Genomic DNA, 20,224 nt, shown 5'->3' with positions numbered 1-20,224 from the left:
AAGTGCCATTAACGCAGCGCAAGTTCCCTCGAAAGGGAACATCTCAGCTCACGACTGTAACTAGGGGTGTGCGATATTACAGTTTTTGATAGTGGACGATTGAAATGTCTCCACGATCTGCTATTGAAGAAATATCGTAGTATCGTGCATTCTAACAGTTGCTGTTCTGGCGAAACCGTCTCAACATACTGTACAACACGATGTATATTCACATCAAATGTTAATGCAGAGGAAAGGGACACTGCAGTTGACAAAAGTTTATTATTTGCATGTGATTTAAATCCTTGCTGGTTAAACATGTCATTCACGTGCTGATGCGCAAACTCCCAAAGTGCACATGCACTAAAAGCCTGTCTAACAGCGCCTGGTTATTGGACTAAGTTATCTTACGCGTCTTATTGTGCTAATACTGTCAAATACACACAAGGTTTACATAAAGTTGGATATGTCTAAAGTGAAAGCAAACAGAGAAAATTGAGAGAAAATCTGCTTGTCAAATGCGTGTATATTAGATGTGTCGCGTGTCTTTAAAGAGAAAGTTCACCCAAAAATAAAATTTAATTATTCTGTCATTGTTTACTCACTCTAATGTTGTTCCAAACCTGCATTAATTTCTTTCTTGTGCTGAACACAAAAGATGATATTTTGAAGAATGTGGGTAACCAAACAGTTGCTGGTCCCCACTGACTTCCATAGTAGAAAACAAAATATAGCCTAACTTTAAATTAGTAGCTTTAATAAAAATCAATGTAATTTATACAGTCTATGTCTATGTTGTTTCATATTTGTTCATTTAATTACTTTTTCAATGCTATTGTTAAATACACCTATACTGTCGCTGAAAACATAAAGCACTGTTTATTTCATTTGTATATTAAGTTGTGTATGTGTAATGTGTATCTTTGTTAATTTTTAATAACAAAGAAAATAATGACAAAGATTTTTATCTTCGCCACTTTGGCCTAAATGTCTGCCATTCTTTTTTTTTAGCCTTTTATTTTGTTGCCTATAAGGCTAAAATATGGACATTAGTTTGGCTGTAATGCTCAGTCACTTGCAAAATAGTAAAACCAACATGAAAAAGAATCGTGATAAAATCGTGAATCGCGATTTTCCTGAAAAAAATCGTGATATGATATTTTTGCCATATCACCCCCTAACTGTAACCATAGTTCCCTGAAAAGGGAACGAGAAGCTGTGTCGCCCTGCCATACTTCCTACATCCCTGTGATCGACTTGCTTCGGGTAATTGAAGCTAGCGCCGGTTATTCCGGATGTGCTTGTCATTAGGATACGTACCAAAAACTTTTAAGCTGGCTATAATTAAACCGCTTGTTAAAAAAATGCAACTTGGTCCTACAGAATTAGTCAATTACAGGCCGATCTCGAATCTACCTTTTCTGTCAAAGATACTAGAAAAGGCAGTATCCTCACAACTATGTTTCTTTTTAGAAAGAAATGATATCTGCGAGGATTTCCAGTCAGGATTTAGATTGTACCATAGTACTGAGACTGCTCTCATTAGAGTCACAAATGATTTGCCCTGATCATCCGATCGTGGTTGTATCTCTCTATTAGTGTTACTCGATCTAAGTGCTGCATTTGATACTATTGACCACAATATTCTTTTAAATAGACTCGAAAATTATGTTGGCATTAGTGGAATTGCATTAGCATGGTTTAAATCATACTTATCTGACCGTTATCAGTTTGTAGCAGTAAATGAAGAGATGTCTTATCGATCACAAGTTCAGTATGGAGTACCACAAGGCTCAGTACTAGACCATTGCTGTTCACTCTGTACTTGCTACCCTTAGGAGATATCATTAGGAAGCATGGCATTAGTTTTCACTGTTATGCTGATGATACTCAGCTCTATATTTCTTCAAGCCCTGACAAAACTTACCAATTCACAAAATTAATGGAATGCATAGCGGATATAAAAAATTGAATGACTAGTAATTTCCTACTACTTAACTGAAAAAACAGAGATTCTAATTATTGGACAAAAAACGTCCTCACGTAATAACCTAGAATACTGTCTAACACTTGGTGGCTGCTCTGTCAAACCTTTGTCGTCGGTTAGGAACCTGGGTGTGCTCTTTGATACCAATCTCTCATTTGAAAGTCACGTTTCTACTATCTGTAAAATCGCATTTTTCCATCTTAAAAATATATCTAAATTACGTCATATGCTCTCAATGACAAATGCGGAACAATTAGTTAATGCGTTCATGACATCAAGGCTAGATGTAATGCTCTACTGGGTGGTTGTCCTGCACGCTTAATAAACAAATTACAGCTAGTCCAAAACGCAGCAGCTAGAGTTCTTACTAGAACCAGGAAGTATGACCATATTAGCCTGGTTCTGTCAACATTGCATTAGCTCCCTATTAAATATTGTATACATTTTAAAATATTGTTGATTACTTACAAAGCACTAAATACTTTAGTTCCCCAGTACTTGAGCAAGCTCTTAACGCATTATAGTCCTTCACGTCTATTGCGATCACAAAATTCTGGCCAGTTGATAATACCTAGGATATCAAAATCGACTGCTGGCGGTAGATCCTTTTCCTATTTAGCACTAAAACTCTGGAACAATCTTCCTAGTATTGTCCGGGAAGCAGAATCCTGATGTACTCGTTGCATCATAAGAAGAATGGCGTCTACGCTAATATTAGTCTCTCTGTTTATCCCGAGGTTTACCACAGTCCACCGGATCCAGGCCCCCTTCTCCTTCCCTTTACCTTTGTATAGATAAAACGTTGTCAAAATAGTTCCGGTTCACATGGCTACTCGGAAGCGATAAATAATTCTGTATTATACATTTTAAGTAATTTATTTAGGTCAATTTGCATAGAAAGACTACACGCCTGCGCACATATATTCAAACGCGCATACCTATAGACTAAACACGTAATACACATGTGCACGCCGTCAGCGTTTTCACAAGTTTGCGTTTTTAAAGCTTGCACAGAGATGAAAAAAATTATATATATATGTATATTATACAAAGTATATATATATATATATATATTTTTTTTTTCTTCAAGGCTTGCACCCTGGAACCTATTTCAAGGTTTGCGTTCTCGTGCCACCAGGCACTGTTGTTGTGTGAGTGAGCAGGCCGGAGTGCGTTTAACCTATTAAACTGCAACGCCACTTTTGAAAAATCCCCAGAAATGACATACCCAAACTTAAACAGATACAGTTCATGAACCCTTTGCACTAAAATCACAAGTATGATCTCATTTGAAAGCTGACACCTGGCAGTTTATTGTAAATGTAGAATTAATTATTGTCATAATGAAATTTTTTTTTATAAATAGCTTCAAAGTTTTGTAAAGTTATTAGAAATTATTTTTTATGAAACATCCTCATGAAAATAAAATTGAAGTTGGCACTGGAGCAATCTAGAAATGCACTACAGCTAAAGCCACATGTCTAAACATTGTATGTTTAAAATCTGAAGATAATAAGTCCAAAACTCTGTATTTAGTTACATGTTTTCCAAGACCATGTCAAATGACTTTATTTTGATTTGACGCTAAAATGCTGCTGATGTTTAGTCATCTTCTAAGTCATCCATTCAGTCTTATTGTCTCTATTGTTTTGTGGTGCAAACGAGCCCAATTCAGTCTCAGTCTCCCCCTGCACACATTCACACCTCTCCAGCCTGGTTTATGGCTCTAAATATGCATTTCTTTTGTCTGCATTATAGTTACTAATGACTGGCTATTCACAGGCTATTCATAGGGTTTCAATCCCTAATTTCTTTTATCAAAGTTCTTACTTAACATTTAATAACTGGATCAAATGCCCTGCTTGAATAATGAAACATTTCAGTAAGCATATTTAGAAAAAAATCATAAAAGGATAACTGCTATATGTGGCAGGTGCACCTAGAGCTAGCTAGCATGTTAGCTTAGCACACCATCAATACACGACAATTTATGAGATTAAAACCATGTTTGTGCTTCAAACTTAATTTATAACGCAAGTCGAGTGTTTTAAATAATCTTCTGTGATATAATTTCGCTTCAGATAAAAAAATCAGACAGAAAATATATATATTTTTTTATTCTGCACAATGATAAAGTCTATATAGAATAGCATTACATTATAAATATAATCTATTATTATGGAAATACCTGACATTTCTCGAAGAACACAGGTAAACCAAATATAATTTCAATCATGTTTATTGTCTTCAAAACGTCTTTATCTGCATGCAACAGCGATCTCTGATAGCTTTGAATGTGTTCGAGACTTCCTGGATTGTCACATCATCATGGCTCTTCTTCATGTTCCATATATGGACTATTATTGTGCATGTAGCGCCCTCAGGCTGTTGGTATGGATTGAAAACACAATACATCACAGTATCCAGCGCTCATAATGATTACATTGACGCATTTGGGCATAAATTCAATAAATATTATACCTGTCTATAGAAATCTGATGAAAACTTATGAAAATATATCAATATTTCTCCAAATCTGCACATTTTTGAGCTAAAGCCCTGAAGGACGTTGTTTTGTGTATTGCTGTCATGACGACAGCACGGGAGTTTTTTATGAATGGAACAGGCTGACGCTCATAATTCATATTAAAGGTATCGACTCATTTTTTCATTTCATAACTCCTGACACAAATTAAGAAATAACTGTCACTATAAGTTTTTCAGAATACAATAGTGGTCAAATACTGAAACTTGAGTCTTATATCTTTTTAATGATGTATAGTTTGTCAATGTATAACATTAAATCTGATAGTAATTTTTAACTAAATAAAAAAAAAAAAAACGCTTCAGTGCGCCGATGCACTGGTGAAGCTTAACAGGTTAAGGTTTTCTGTTCGAATGGTTTCGTGTAAACAGCCCCTAAGTTAATAACTAATGATCTTTGCAACGGAAGTGAATCGATCAAAACTAACTTTAGCTGGACAATAACTTTATTCTAGAGCTGCTGTTAAGCCAAAACAATCTCTGTTACTTTAATTTCCTTTTATCGCTGTAAAGCTGCTTTGAAACAGTCCATATTGTTAAAAGCGCTATATTAATGAAGGTCACTTGACTTAACTTGATTTTGATTCTTTCCTGGTCATGACATCACCCGCCCGTGACGTTTCCTCTCACCATTGGACTAGTTGACACACGTGCTTCAGACGCAATCACGCAGAGGTGTTCCCAAAGCAGCATTGACGCAGCATCTTGTTCCCTTCTCAGGGAACTATGGTTACAGTCGTAACCTGATACGTTTTGTTTGCTTATTAACTCATGAATGCTCCAAACTGGGGAGTTTTCATGAGTAAATAAGCAAACATTCCCTCTCTTCTCTTTCTCTCTCTGTCACATACACTTATTCGGACCTCAGAGTCAGCACTGCAGGTGTTAGATACTCATTGGTATGCTGATGCAGAAGTGGGGTTAGGAGAGCTGTACTGTAATAATCCGGCTCTAAAGATGGTTCTCTTTGTATTCCCATAACGGAGTTTAGATGAGATTTAGTCTGCCGGACCACACTGAGATTCTGCACAAAAGCTGTTTGGAACTAAAGCCTTTCTAAAATGTTCACATACTGCACAGGAGACATTTTAGAGAAAGTGAAAGACAAGAAAAAGACAAAGAGAGCAAAATTAAGAGCTGATGTCTCAATATGTTTATTTGAGAACTGAATCCCTTGATCAGCTCCACGTTGGCACATTACATTGCTGCTCTCAGCTTTACATGAAAATAACCACCACTTACAGCAAATGAACTAATACTTTAAATGCTTGGAAACAAGCCACTTTGAATTAAGTCTTTGGCAATTATATGAAGTGGCTGAATGAGCAGTTCTGCAACATGTTCACTTAAAGTTGGTTAAAATAAATGTTCAATATAATACTCAAACATTGTTGATTTGAGTCCATAAATTTGTAGGTGATATTGAACAGTCAAGGACATGTATTCAGACAGATGGGAAAACAGTTATTTTAGGTGACATGTCCCTGAATAAACATTAACTGGTTTGTTTAATATTCATGCCTCTGCAGTGAAAACACATTTTGAATTCAGATTCACTGAGTTACGGAGCCACTGCAGTTACATTTTATTCATGTAATGAGACTTATCAATAGATGTATAAGACAGTGCAGTTAATGCGTCATGTTATATTGAAACAAGCTCACAATCACTCTGCTGTTTGTCCTTTTTTTGTGCAGATTTTGACACAGTCATTTATCATTTAAGCACTTTATTAAATCTTTGACAAATATTGACGTAACGGCCCAAAGGCAACAACATTTTTCAATAATAATTTAAAATCTTGTCTGTATGCGTTTTCCTCACTGTAGACTGTACTGTATTATGTTGTTAGAGCTGTGATCGATTCAAAAAATGTGTTTTACTTGCACATTTATATGTAGTTACTATAGTAATAACCATAAATTATACATAATTAATATAAATGCAACTAAACCTTAACCAAACCTTAATCCTACCGTAACCCTTTAGTGAGTAAATGTTGTTAATTAATATTACTCAGTACTTAAATATAATTACACTTTAACAATGACACCTTAAATTAATAGTGTAACCTCAATTAATATTATGCTCTAAGAAGACTAATATTAGACTAATATTGCAGATTATTGCAGACTAATGTGGTATTTTATTAACATTATATACAAATATTTCATTTTCAACTCAGTTTAGTTTAGTTTAGTTTAGTTTAGTTTAGTTTAGTTTAGTTTAGTTTAGTCTGGAGCCCAGGGTAAATGAAACACACCATTGCTCTGTCTTTTGGGGATGTTTTCAAACTTTATTTTGTGAAGAGATGCAGGTGTTTTGTCAGGTTGCATGTTGAGTTATTGCTGGTTCTCGCTTCTTCAGCTGAAAAGTCAACCACAGCATCTCTGTATTAATATTTTAAATGGCCTTCAAATTTTGATTACCACCCGCTTATGTCCCAGCATCAATGATTCATTAACGGCAATGCTACAGTGTGCTGTCTTCCTGCCACTCCTGCCACACACCAACACTCACAATGACACATATACACAACGTACAGGCATGGCTGTTATACTGTATTTTTAAACCAACAACATGACAAATGATATTAAAATTCAAGAAGTGTTATGAGAACAAGATGACCTGTTGCAGTTTGTCTGTACATCTGTCTGTACACTATCGCAATCCTTTATTATAGATCTTGAAACTTTAGAGTCTTCAGCTTTTTCCAGCAGTCTTCTTTAGAGTCTTCAGTCTCACTAGAGCAAGAAAAGTTGATGCTGTTTTCATTTTGGCTGCATTTGTGATGTTATTAATTATCTCAGCATTTAGTTCTTGGACACACTGTTTACATCTTGTGCATATTTACACTCTGTACAATCTATCATTTCTGAGACAATACTATTTTTGCTCCTTGAAGCAACTCTAGAATTAAAACAAATGTTTGCAAATGAATGCATATGAGAAGGTTTGTGGAGGTTAAAAGTTGAAATTCTCATAGTTAGTATTGTTTAGTGTGTGTGCGTGCATGTGTGCATGCGTGCACGCGTTTGTGACCTTTAGTACTGTTATAGGAAACTACTCAGCACAGGATATTTATCACAGTTCTCGACTGACGTTGCACACATTCATGCACAAAGTTAAAATTATTCATATTTTTACTTACCCCATAAAACATGTGGATCAGCATCTTATAAATGTAGGATAATGGTGGTTTCTGTGTTTCAAAAAGCAGTTGTATTTGAATAAACTCAGCTCAGCTGTATCATAAACATCATGTTTATCATAAACATGATGTATATTGTCAATTCTATGTGATTAGCTTTTTTACACTTTTGTTTCTTGTTGTAGTGTACAGTATGGGACTGGGATTCTAATGGAAAACATGACTTCATAGGAGAATTTCAAACCACCTTCAAGGAGATGAAGTCAGCCATGGATGGGAAGCAGGTAAAATAAACACACACACAGTCACAAAATGATCCTTCTTCCAAAATTCTCTTATCAACACAATAATTCATCGCAATACAATTGTTCAACAAGTCAAGTCACCCTTATTTATATAGAGCATTTTACAGATTTACAGATTGTATCAAAGCAGTTCAAAGTGATAACATGAAAATAATACAATGTTTCTAGAATAAAATTGCGTCATCGTAAGGCAGATCAATAAAATTGTTGAATATTAAACATATACAAATAACATGACTTTTTAACTGTTTCATATAATTATTTAGAATTATGAATTATACCTGTTTAAAGGAGTTATCCCCATTGTATTAGCAGGGAAACACTACTAGGATTCAAGACACCTGGGGGGGGGGGGTATTATAAATTTTTTAAAGCACTGAATATACCCTGAAGCACATGGAACTGAGTAAGAGCAATAGCATGCATTCTTCATAACTCCAGCTTATGGATATGTGCAAAGAAGAAAGCCTTTATTAATAAAAACTCATATCACATCATCTAGACTGGAGCTTGCCCATGGGTATGTGAAAGGCTGTAGAATTTCAAAGAACCAGACCAGATTTGCCGAAATTGAACCTTTGAGCCTCAATGCTAAGCACCCTAGAACACACTAGCAACTGCATATCTACAGGCTACCACTCTGAACACTTAGCAAAACGTTGACAACCATCCTAATGCCCTCTGAACACCTTAACAACCACATAGCAACACTCTGGCAATCAATAAAAACTTAGCAACTGTATTCACCTTATTTTTAACGGAAATATACGGACGCAGCCAGTTGACGGTATTTTGTGCGAGACTTCCGGTCAGGCACTTCCGGTCACTGGCAAGCTAACTCACTTTTCACCGTAGCGGTTAATCAAACAACTGTTCGTAACAACTAACTCATCGTTATGGCTTCGAGGAAGACCAGGATTGTTTGTGCAGTTAGAGGTTGTCATAATAACTGGTACAAAATAAAGATTTACTTGGAGCAGGAGTGTTTTAATAATCGAAATCATTGACATTTTAATCATCAGGCACCCTACGACCGGCGACACACTGGCTGCGTGGCGTGAGCGTGGCGTTTTCCATGTCTTTGCACACCAGAAACGTGTCTGACGCGGCGCTGCTGCTGCTAGGTGACATATGATAAACCTCATTGGTGATATATTCGACATATGGGGAGAGAGTTGTGGAAGGCCTATACTTCATGTTAAACATAAATATATAAATTTTTTTTTTTTTTTTTCTTCAGCTGTTGTTATTTGTATCTTTTAATGTGTATTTATTGTCTGTAATGGCAGCTGCTTCTATGCACTATGCACTTTTGAGTCCATGACAAATTTCCCCTAGGGACAATAAAGTATATTCTATTCTATTCTAAACATATAGCAGCAAAGACAACGTCGGCAGTGTTGACGGCAAAATAGGCTACAGAATATTTCGCTCTGTATTGACAGGTGTAATATTTGAAAATCGATAATATATATTTTTTTAATTACATTTATATCTGCATTTATGTCAAAACCTAAACTTTCAAACATCAAAATGTCATTTATTAATATGTATTTATGTCAAAATGACATACAAACATATTTTCCTATTCTATTTCGCCTGGAAACGCTTCCAAAACGCTTGCGTATCGCGTGAAAAAATAGGCGTCGATTCTATTTCTAGCATGCACGCGTTTTAGACGCGCGTGTCACACAGGCAGTGTGCAAGCTCTAACCTGTTAACATTAATAACATGGGAGCCGAAATAAAAACGGACACGCAGCCCAGCCTGAGGAAACCATTGGCCTGTGGTTAAAAGCTTTACATTTGAAGAAACCACCGAAACGACCGTATGTTTGTTCTTTTCATTTCGTGAACACAAGACCTACAGAAGACCACCCGATACCAGAAAAGTTCTTGTAACAAGAAACTGTGCTTCTAACCACAGCTCGAGAGTGTGTACAGTTCCAACCACGTAAGTTTGCAATGCTGTTTGCAAATGTTCGTTGGAAGTATGATTTCAGGAAACGCCAAATCGTTGAACTATGTTGGTAACATCGGAACTTGCGACCATAGTTGGCTAACTATGCTTTCGGGAAATGCACCCCAGAATAGCTAAGCAACTGCATAGCAATGGGCTAACAACAACATAGCAACACACTGGCAACCAACCATAACACCCTAGTAACTGCATAGCAACAGACCACTCTGAACATCTTAGCAACACCCTGGAATGACAGCAAGTTTTGCACAGGCAAGCACCACTCACAGTTGTTTGAGAAAATAAAAAAACAATTTATCTTTTTGTTCTCTATTAGAATAATTAAGCAACATATCAGTTTTTCCCCCGTTTGACTCAACCTTGTTGAGCATAAGAGACTTCTTTCAAAAACATTTTTTTTAATGTTTCCAGACTTTTTAACAAGTACTATATACAGTATATAATTAAACGTCCAGTATGGAATTTTTCAGGGCTAGGGGTTGCTAACCTATTTACAATCACAAAGGCGTAGATTGATGACGCAACATTTGCTAAGAATTATGGATCTTGTCGTCAACGTCAAGCCAACCAATCTAATAATGTTTATGGATGACTGAATACATCAATGTTTTTATCATGACTGTGATATGAAGCAGTTCGGGATTGCTAAGAGACAGCTATCAGCTCCACACGCGACGTGAGTCCCGCGGATATAAAAGGAATATGGACATTTCATTCTACCGAACTACACGCAAGTGCAGAATTACAACTCACAGGTCAGTTTATTAGACAAATTAAACTTGTGAGGTAACGCAGCGCTGTTGCACTTGGTCTAACATTACACTAGCACACTAAACTGCATTTGAATGTGTTGAAATGTATGTGTTAGTTTGTCTGTATGAGACTAGCAGTAAGCTAGATCAACATTAGAATAACATACAGATCATATTCTGACATTTTATCATTGTTGAACTATATAACATTGATTCGTTTTATGTAAATGTGCTCACCTGTTTAATAAAGTACATGTAGGAGCGGTCGAAGTCTCGGACGTGGAGCTCTCATTTATATACTGTCTATGGGAGCTCTTGGCATCTCGAAAACACCGCGCTGATATTGATTCTCGTTTTAGTTCTCCTTTTTTATCCAAAGTCTGCTTGCCATGGTCCATAATGTTTGAACGAAACAACAACAGTGTGCAAATAGACATCGCAAACTACCCAGTTGTCCGTGTCAGTCGCTTTGTTTACTATCAGAGGACTCTGGTTCGAGTACGAGCGGAAACCAGGGACAATGCGGATGTGACGCCATTGACGGCGACAAAACGGAAATAAAGAAACGGGACGTGTCTTCGAATTAAATTACAAATTTCTCCTGATTTGAAAGTTGTTGGAAACAGTCGGGATAATGTAAGTACACAACTAAAAAAATATATATAACATAGATATAGTGATTTTTTTATAGTGATTAAAGCAAAAAAGTTACATATTGTGCCTTTAAATACAACCACCATAACTAGATAATTCTATACTTGAGTCAATCCACTATACCACCTGATCGTATGTATACTCAAAACACACACACACACACACACACACACACACACACACACACACACACACACACACACACACACACACACACACACACACACACACACACACACACACACACACTTACTCTGCTCCGTTGCTTCTCTCATTTGAAATCTATTACCGGCTTTGCTGATTAGTAGTTAATGTGTGGCTTTAAATTCCATTAACTTCATATTCACAGTCATCCCCTTGAATGCTCAGAGGAGCAAAGTCGACAGGCTTCAACATACGCTTCTCGTTGGATTTGTTAATCAGTGGAATACCTCTTCCGCCAGCGTGTGCTGATTGCACTGCTAGCGGGGTTCACAAATAGGTGCTTCGTTTTCAGTGGGAAACTCTGATGCTTTCAGTCTCCAGGGGTGGAAGAAAACGTCTTGCATGCTCTTCAGTGAGAATACCTGATTTAAGATCTTTAGATCAGGCTGAGATAATTGTGCTTGGATCGATCATTTTAAATAACTCATGGATTCGAGGCCGAGATCTTTGGATTGTTTGCATCACTAGGTTTGCACTGAGCTATTGTATTCACACTAGAAATGTAAATTAAATGAAGAACTGTTTGGCTGGGATAGAAATATCTCTTTTTTTGTCCTGACAGGCATTATCACAAGAGAAACTACCAACTGATCTTGGCCAAAAGGTGACTTATTAACACTGACATGCTTGTGAAAGTCTTGCCAGCACTGCTAGCTTACAGCCAATCACTCTCATACTTTCTGAAAGCTCAACTGCAGACACTATGTTATACTGAGTCTTTAAGACATCCGTCTGTCAATGTGTCTCTCAGGCTTTGGGCATCTTCCTCTCATATAGATATATCACATACACACATCAGACCAGATGAAAGACTTGCAAGCCCAGGATAGATTCATGTGGAGTTGGAGTTCACTGCAGAGTTGAATGAGTGGCATAGTGCTGTAATGTTATTTTACTGTAACATGTTTCTGACAGATCCAGTGGGAGTGTATTAATCCTAAGTACCAAGTGAAGAAGAAGAACTACAGAAATTCTGGAATGGTAATTCTTACCCTGTGCAAGGTGAGTCATTTTCACACTCTTTTTCTAGCGCTAAATAAATTAATGAAGGATTTTAGATCTGGGTTAAATAGGAATTGTAAATCAATCCTTCTGTACCACCATTATGACTGTCCTTGTAATCACTGCACTATAAGCAGGGTTCGAATTATGATTTCATCTTTGTGGGGGTCTCTTTAAAAAAAAAAAAAGAAAAAAAAGTAGCCTATGAGCAGGCGTGGCATAGCTTAATAATGTAATATAAAAATATAAAAATTTGTAAATATAATACAAATTTAATTTAAAAAAAAGCGTTGGTAACACAATTCAATTTAAATAGTACATTTGGTTTAATTTGTCGTTTAATGAGGTCTAATATGTTGTAAGTTGTGAGAATTTCCAGTGGTAAAACTTTTGCCAAGCGTGTCAGAGGTTATGGGTTCGAATCCGTACTCATATAGTTTTTTTTTTTAATCAAATCCGATTGTTTATCAGTGGTTGTATATCAGGCAGAGACACGTTTGTGAGCATTTTGTTTTGTAATTTCACTGGAACGAATAGAGAGTCTACACAACGGATTGAAGCGCGCGTCCGAGTGAAGACTGTGCGCGAGCCACAAACAAACACAGTATCCGCGTCACTGATCGCAGCGGCAACGAGCACTTTGATCACTTGATTTAAGCATAAGGATGTAGTGTGATGACGATCCGAGATCCCGTGAGATCCATGTGTTTGGCATCTTGTCCTATCTTTAAGTCATGCTACAGTAGTCTAAAGGAAAAAGTGCTTTATTTGTAATTTAAAATAATGGTGCTGATGATTTTTAGAGACCCCCACAGGTGTATGATTTTACTGCTTTCATGGGAGCTCATCCTCTCTCTATGGGAGCTCAGCTCCCACTGGCTCCCACGTAATTCGAACCATGACTATAAGTAATTTTGGGTAGAAAATATGTGTTTACCATTTTTATTATCTGGTCCATTCAATTGGTTGGAAATGCTTTGTATGTCGATCTGTGTAGAGCACTTTGCATAAATCAAATATTACAAAGGTTTTTTGTTACCAACTGTTTTTATTTAGCAATGTAATTTTTCGTTTGATAAAGGAGTTTTTAACAGACAATTATTCTTGGATCTAAAACAAATTTTGTGAAGCGCCAAATGCGAGTAAAAATGATGAATTCTAAAAATGCAATTTTGTGAACATTAACAAACATGAATGACGCTCGGGACAGTTGACAGGCCAGCGCTACATCGTCACAAGTGTTCAAACCTTGGCAATTTAAATATTTAGATGAAAGATGCAAAAAGGAACTCAATTCTTTATTTGCAGGCTGTGTGGAAAGTTTTGTGTGCGCCCAGAAAGCTGCATCTCAGACAACGGACAAATTCGCACAAAATAAAAATGTCTGTCTCTATCCTAAACATAGTTGGTTATGGCTTAAGTGAATATAAAAAGTAGAGAAAGATGTGTATCAGCGTATTGGTTCTATGCATTCAGTCTAAAAGTGACAGCAGCCTACTATTTCTGCTGCTCTCTGTGTTTTTTAAAGGACAAAGCAAAAAAATGAACTGCTTTTGACTGAATAACTTTTGTAACTTTAATAAGGATTACTCTGTTTAATTCATAAAGTGAAGACTATCCAGTGTTATTTTACTTTTGATCATTTTTTTCAATGTCTCTACCTGAAAACTTGTATTTATATAGCTGTGGTATCAAAATTGGAATTTTTTGGTCCCCATGAGGAAAACAGCTTTTATGTACAACTGGAATGATCTGTTAACCGATCAGAATCCAGGACCAGAACTATCAGTTTAATAATTATTATTTTATCTCTGTTTCAGATCATAAAGATGCACTCTTTCCTGGATTATATCATGGGAGGTTGTCAGATTCAGTTCACAGTAAGTGGTTTTGCATAGCTTTTGGAAGGATTTCCACCCACTTTTTTATCTTAATGTCATCTTAAGCTTAAACCAAACTCCACTCATATATGCACTGCAAAAAATGCTTTTCTTACTTAGTATTTTTGTCTTGTTTCCAGTCCTAATATCAAAAAATTCTTAAATCAAGATGCATTTACTAGATGAGTAAAAATAACATAAGATATTATGTCTTCTTTTCCGGGGGAATTAATTCAAATTAAGTGAGTAGTTGCTTAAAAAAGGCTAAATTATCTGCCAATGGGGTAAAAAAAAAGAATCTTAATTCAAACAGAAACAAGATTATTTTTCTTACCCCATTGGCAGATAATTTTGCTTTTTTTTTAAAGCAAAAACAGAAAACAAGACATAATATCTTATGGCATTTTACTACTTTAGTAAATGCTTCTTGATTTAAGAATTTTTTCATACTTGGACTGGAAACAAGACAAAAATACTAAGTAAGAAAAGCATTTTTGCAGTGTAGTCAATATATGTGTAAGGATCATACCTAGTTTTCATGTTTGTTTCGTTCTCATTCAGTTCACCTGTTGTTAATTAATTATCTCATTTAGCTTCCTCATTTGTTCTAGTATATACTGCCTGTGTCTTTCAGTTCTTTGTCCTTGTCTATTTGTTTTACTTCAACGTTAAGTGGATGTATTTGCCTGTTTCTTCTGTCTTTCCCCTGTGTGAACTTATTAAAGACTGTGATTCTGATTTCTCCTTCGTCGTGCGCTACTTACACTCATGTAACGTGATGTGACAATAGGCTGGATCTTGTAATGTAAATCACTGACTCCGTTGTTGTCACAATTTTCCATGCAATTGCGTGAATAGATGCAATGTCCTATTCATGAACAAATTATTTTGACTTCAATTAATTCTAGTCAGTTTACAAAACCATCCTGAATGATTTGTTCACAAATCAGACTTGTTTGGTTCTTGAGTTCAAATTAAAGTTCTGGAGGGTTATCAGTGAAGAATTAAATTTAAGTCTGTTCATTACACAAAGCTATCGTATGACTTGAAATCCAGTGCACAGGTCCTATATACACAATTTATTTATTGTGTTTATGCATCTATTTTTGAGGCTTTGGTCATTGTAATTGTATTGAAAAAAGCAAGCATTTTAATTTTTGGTGAACTATTCCTTTAAGTGGTGTTTAAGTGTTGTTGTTCTGCAGGTGGCAATTGATTTCACCGCCTCAAATGGTGACCCTCGAAACAGCTGCTCCCTCCACTACATCCACCCTTATCAGCCCAATGAGTACCTCAAAGCGCTGATCGCTGTTGGGGAGATCTGCCAGGACTACGATAGGTAACCCACCACTCAATCCCTCAATCAGTCCGTCAGTCAACCAATAAATCAGCTAATCAATCATGCAACCAGTCAGGCAAACAGCCAAACCTTGAATTTTACCAAATTAAATTCAACAGAGTCTACTATTACTCTACTCTCTCATGAAATGTTTACACTCAGTACAGGTCATTAACCAAACGTTCAAACCATTAATCAATCAATTACACATTACATCAATCAATCAGGCATTTAGTCTTATGACTGCCAGCGCCTGTAGTATGCAGAGCTGTCATGTCAAGGATTGAGTTTCTACACTTCAATCACTCTCTCACCCAAGATGTCACTTAAGCTTGGAGTCAATTATATTTGACCCCTCACAATGTCACATCCTTGCTCACCTCATTGCTCATCTCTGGGGCTCAATGCACACTCATTAATCCTTCCTCCTTCTGATCTGTTTCCAGCGACAAAATGTTTCCCGCTTTTGGCTTTGGAGCCCAAATCCCACCAGACTTCAAAGTAAGTTCATTATTTTTATGTGTAAAAAATAGAAAAATAAATAAATAAATAAGAGGTTTTTTTATGCTTTAAAGGGATATTTCACCAAGTTGTCCCAAACCTGTATGATTTTCTCTCTTCTGCTGAACACAAAACAAGGTATTTTGAAGAATATGGGTAACCTAAAAGTTGATGGGCCCCACTGACTTCCATTTCATACTATGGAAGTCAATGGGGTCCATCAACTGTTTGGTTACCGAAATTCTTCAAAATATCATCTTTTGTGTTCAGCAGAAGAGAGAAAATCATACAGGTTTGGGACAACTTGAGGGTGAGTAAATGACAGAATTTTCATTTTTGGCTGAACTATCCCTTTAAGTGTAAACCATTTTTACATGGAGTTTTGGAGGACTTTTTGGTATTTTTAAATAACTTTGCTTTCTTACTGTGATTCTAGTTTTCATTTGACTGTTCAACTTGTTACATACTAAGAAGTTGAAAAGATTTAGTTTAATTTACATTTCAGATCAAATTATATTTAATTTAGTAATGCCCTTCAAAAAGTATTTGAGCTAAATCATTTTAAAAACACATTTATTCATTAATTTAATGGACTGAATTTGTAACCTGATTTTAAGACTGCAAGGAGATTCCCATACAATACAATACATCGCTGGGGAAACCAGAGTGCTCTGAATCCCTCGCTGTTACCTGACCAGAGATTTCTGAATAATTCATGAACTGCTTATGCCCTTTTACAATAATCACCTCATCATTCCTGCTAATCTATGCCAATCACTCAAAATCAGGTCATCTGATTGGTTGCCATGTTACAATCAGAGGTCATGGTCGCAGCGTGGTTGGATGTGACTCTAAGAATGCATTTTATTTGACCGCAGTTTGAGCCACAGGGAGGCTCCATGTTTTATGCATGGCCTTATCCCATTCGTTGACTGCAAAGACACTGAATATAAATGAACCTAGAAAACTTATGAATAAAATAAAGAAATTAAATGTTGTAGTTCTTCCAGTACATCAAATGGACTCTAATATCATAATCTAATATCGGCAGGGTTCAAAGTTTAAATCGATTGAGTCTTTTTCTCCATGCCTTTTGAACGAAGCGTTTTGTTTCTAAAAGCAGTAACTCTGCCATCACTGTCACTGATCATTGAGGTTTTGGCAGTAAACTAGGTTTTTCTTTTTCTACTCTCTTTAGGTTTCTCATGATTTTGCTGTGAATTTTGATGAGGATAACCCAGAATGTGCCGGTGAGTCATTAAAGTGTAAACAACATAATTTCATGCCTCTACAAACATGTTTTTTTTTTTTTTTTTTTTTTTTTTAGTTCAGTGAACTCCAATGCTTGCTTAATGTATGAGTCAAACATCTCCCACACACACTCAATGGCAAAGAGAATATGTTAGGTTTTTGATGCATAAACCTTTTTAACTGCATACTCTTGCATTTACAGTTTTTCTCATTCACTTATTTTTAAAACCTTCTTAACATGCTCAAAACTGTAAGTTCAATAGTCACAACTTCCTTGCCGGAACATCAGAACTCTATTGCATGTCTGCAAAATGTAACTCACCCAAAACATTTAATTCATGCTTCAAAACGCCTCGGTTACAACTGTGCCTCGGTTTCCTGAAGAGGGAACAAGATGCTGCGTCGATTGATGCTGAGGGAATGCTTCGCGTGATGACGTCTTGAAGCACATGTGAAATCAGTCCAATGGTGTGGCAGAACGTCAGAGGCGGGTGACCTCACGAACCAGGAAACTATTAAGCCTGCCCAAAACAAAGCAACGCTAGCTTCGTAAAAGTCTGAAGTAAGTCGCTGACAGGCACGTAGGAGATATGGCAAGGTGACACAGCGTCTCGTTCCATCTTCAGGGAACCGAGGTTACAGTCATAACCGAGGCGATTGACGCTGAGGGAACGTCTATACCAACACCACCATAGCGAGAAGTGTCTGTCCTGTGTGAAATCGCGAGGAGCAGCTTTAGGACGAGAGCACCTGGGACCCTGGTGTAGAGTCCAGGTCCAAAGAGTAGAACCTTACAAATGTGTGCAGTGAGGACCATCCTGCCGCATCACAAACATCTTTGAGAGCAACTCCTGACATAAGGGCCTTAGAGGCCGCCATACTCCTAGTAGAGTGGGAATGGACAGCCATAGGTGAAGGCTGTCCGACCGACTCATTAGCAAGTGAGATAGCCTCGACCACCCACTTGCTCATTCTCTGCTTAGATGCAGGGGACCCTTTGTTAGGGGGCCTGAAACATACAAACAACTGTTCAGATTTACGCCACAGGGCAGCTCTGTGGACATAGGCATCTAGCGCCCTGACTGGGCATAGCAGGTTATTCTTTTCCTGGTCTGAGTTTTGGAAAGGAGGACAAAAGGCCTACAGCACAATAGATCTAGCCACATTAGTGGGGACCTTAGGAATGTATACTGGCCTAGGATGAAGGAATGCTTTAACCATACCAGATGCAAATTCCAAGCAGATCATCAGACTGGAATGAGAGGTAGAGTTGTGTGTCATCAGCGTAGCAGTGATAGGAAAAGCCATGTTTCTGAATCACAGATCCTAGTGATGTCATGTAGATAAAGAAGAGAAGTGGTCCAAGCACTGAGCCCTGAGGCACCCCAGTAGCTAGATGTTGGGTCTTAGACACCTCATTTTGGAGACTTCTGCCTCTGTAAGCAGAGAGAAGTAGGGTAGAATGTGTGTGTTAGCTGGTAAGATGTGTGAGTCAGTTTGTGGTTTGGTAAATTGGCCAGTGATGGTGGTTGTTTTATTTATGAAGAATGTGTCAGCTGTTAGGGTTGATGAAGGAGGAGGAGGGTTGAGAAGAGAGGTGAAGGTTTTGAAAAGCATGCGAGAGTCAGAAGAATTGTTAATTTTGTTGTGATAGTAAGTCATTTTAGCAGTAGAGATATTAGCAGAGAAGGAAGAGAGGAGGGATACATAAAGACCAAGGTCAGTAGGATCTTTCGATTTGGGCCACTTCCTCTCTGCACCCCTGAGTTTAGAACGATGTTCGCCGAGAACATCAGATAACCAGGGGGCAGAGGGTGTGGCGCGGGCTGGCCTGGAGGAAATGGGGCAGAAGTTGTCCAAGCAGGATGTTAAAGTGGAGAGAAGAGTATCAGTTGCACTGTTAGTATCTAGTGTTGAGAGCTGATCAGGTGGAGGAAGTGTGGATGAGACCAAAGAGGATAGGTTCTGAGACATTTGTGCTTATTTCTGTTACTTATATTTCCATGGCTAAAGTCTGATTACACTGTATTCAGCACAAACTCTGCTACAATATGTGAGGAGCATGTATGTAAAAGTTTGTAGTTTTGAGAAAATTACGTTTATGCGTGGTTTGTGAAAAAAATAAAAAAATTGTCACTGAAATAGGGTCATAAAACCCATACTGATTATTTCTTCACAAGACTTTTAAAAATTATATCACGTAGCCTAGAATATTTTCTTCAAACAATGTGAAAATCATCCTGCATTCTCACTCAGATTAAACAATATATTGATTGAAAATTTGTAAGACATGTTTTGTGTAAGAAAGCTGTATGCGAGGAGGGCGTGAATCATCATGAATATTGAGGGAAGACAAAGACCCTCCCCTAATGGCCCTATCAGATGGGACCTGTGAGGGAACTTGAACAAAGAATGAGGAGAGATTTTAAAAAGAATTGCTTTTTGATTGTTTGGATTTATTTACAACACAACATAATTCAAAGGTACATAACGAAGGACAAAAAAGCAAAAAAAAATCTGGTTAGAATTGCTATTTAAATTTCACAAAATATATAAATAATGAACACCAGGTTTGTTGTGCATATACAGGGCTGTATACAATAATAATAACTATAATAATAACTATAATAATAATTTTTACTTTACAGATGTAAGCCCGTCTAAATCGGTCCAATGGTTGTATCTGATAGAACGG

General features: G+C 37.0%; 1 protein-coding gene across 1 annotated transcript in view; it reads left to right on the top strand.

Moving 5' to 3' along the window:
* The window catches only part of cpne4b (copine IVb), a gene marked incomplete at its 5' end in the record, with an annotated part of 51,026 nt that overhangs the window by 22,351 nt on the left and 8,451 nt on the right, over positions 1 to 20,224 (top strand). The window contains 6 exons of the mRNA XM_081375954.1: positions 7,847 to 7,945; positions 12,472 to 12,558; positions 14,379 to 14,438; positions 15,644 to 15,777; positions 16,224 to 16,278; positions 17,477 to 17,528. Coding sequence (XP_081232080.1) covers positions 7,847 to 7,945; positions 12,472 to 12,558; positions 14,379 to 14,438; positions 15,644 to 15,777; positions 16,224 to 16,278; positions 17,477 to 17,528 — 487 coding nt within the window. The remainder of the gene's footprint in view (positions 1 to 7,846; positions 7,946 to 12,471; positions 12,559 to 14,378; positions 14,439 to 15,643; positions 15,778 to 16,223; positions 16,279 to 17,476; positions 17,529 to 20,224) is intronic.

The sequence above is a fragment of the Scardinius erythrophthalmus genome (assembly GCF_964197995.2).
Source record: "Scardinius erythrophthalmus genome assembly, chromosome: 10".
NCBI lineage: Eukaryota > Metazoa > Chordata > Actinopteri > Cypriniformes > Leuciscidae > Scardinius > Scardinius erythrophthalmus.
The sequence above is the reverse complement of the archived record's forward strand: the minus strand, read 5'-3'. Positions and strand labels throughout refer to the sequence as shown.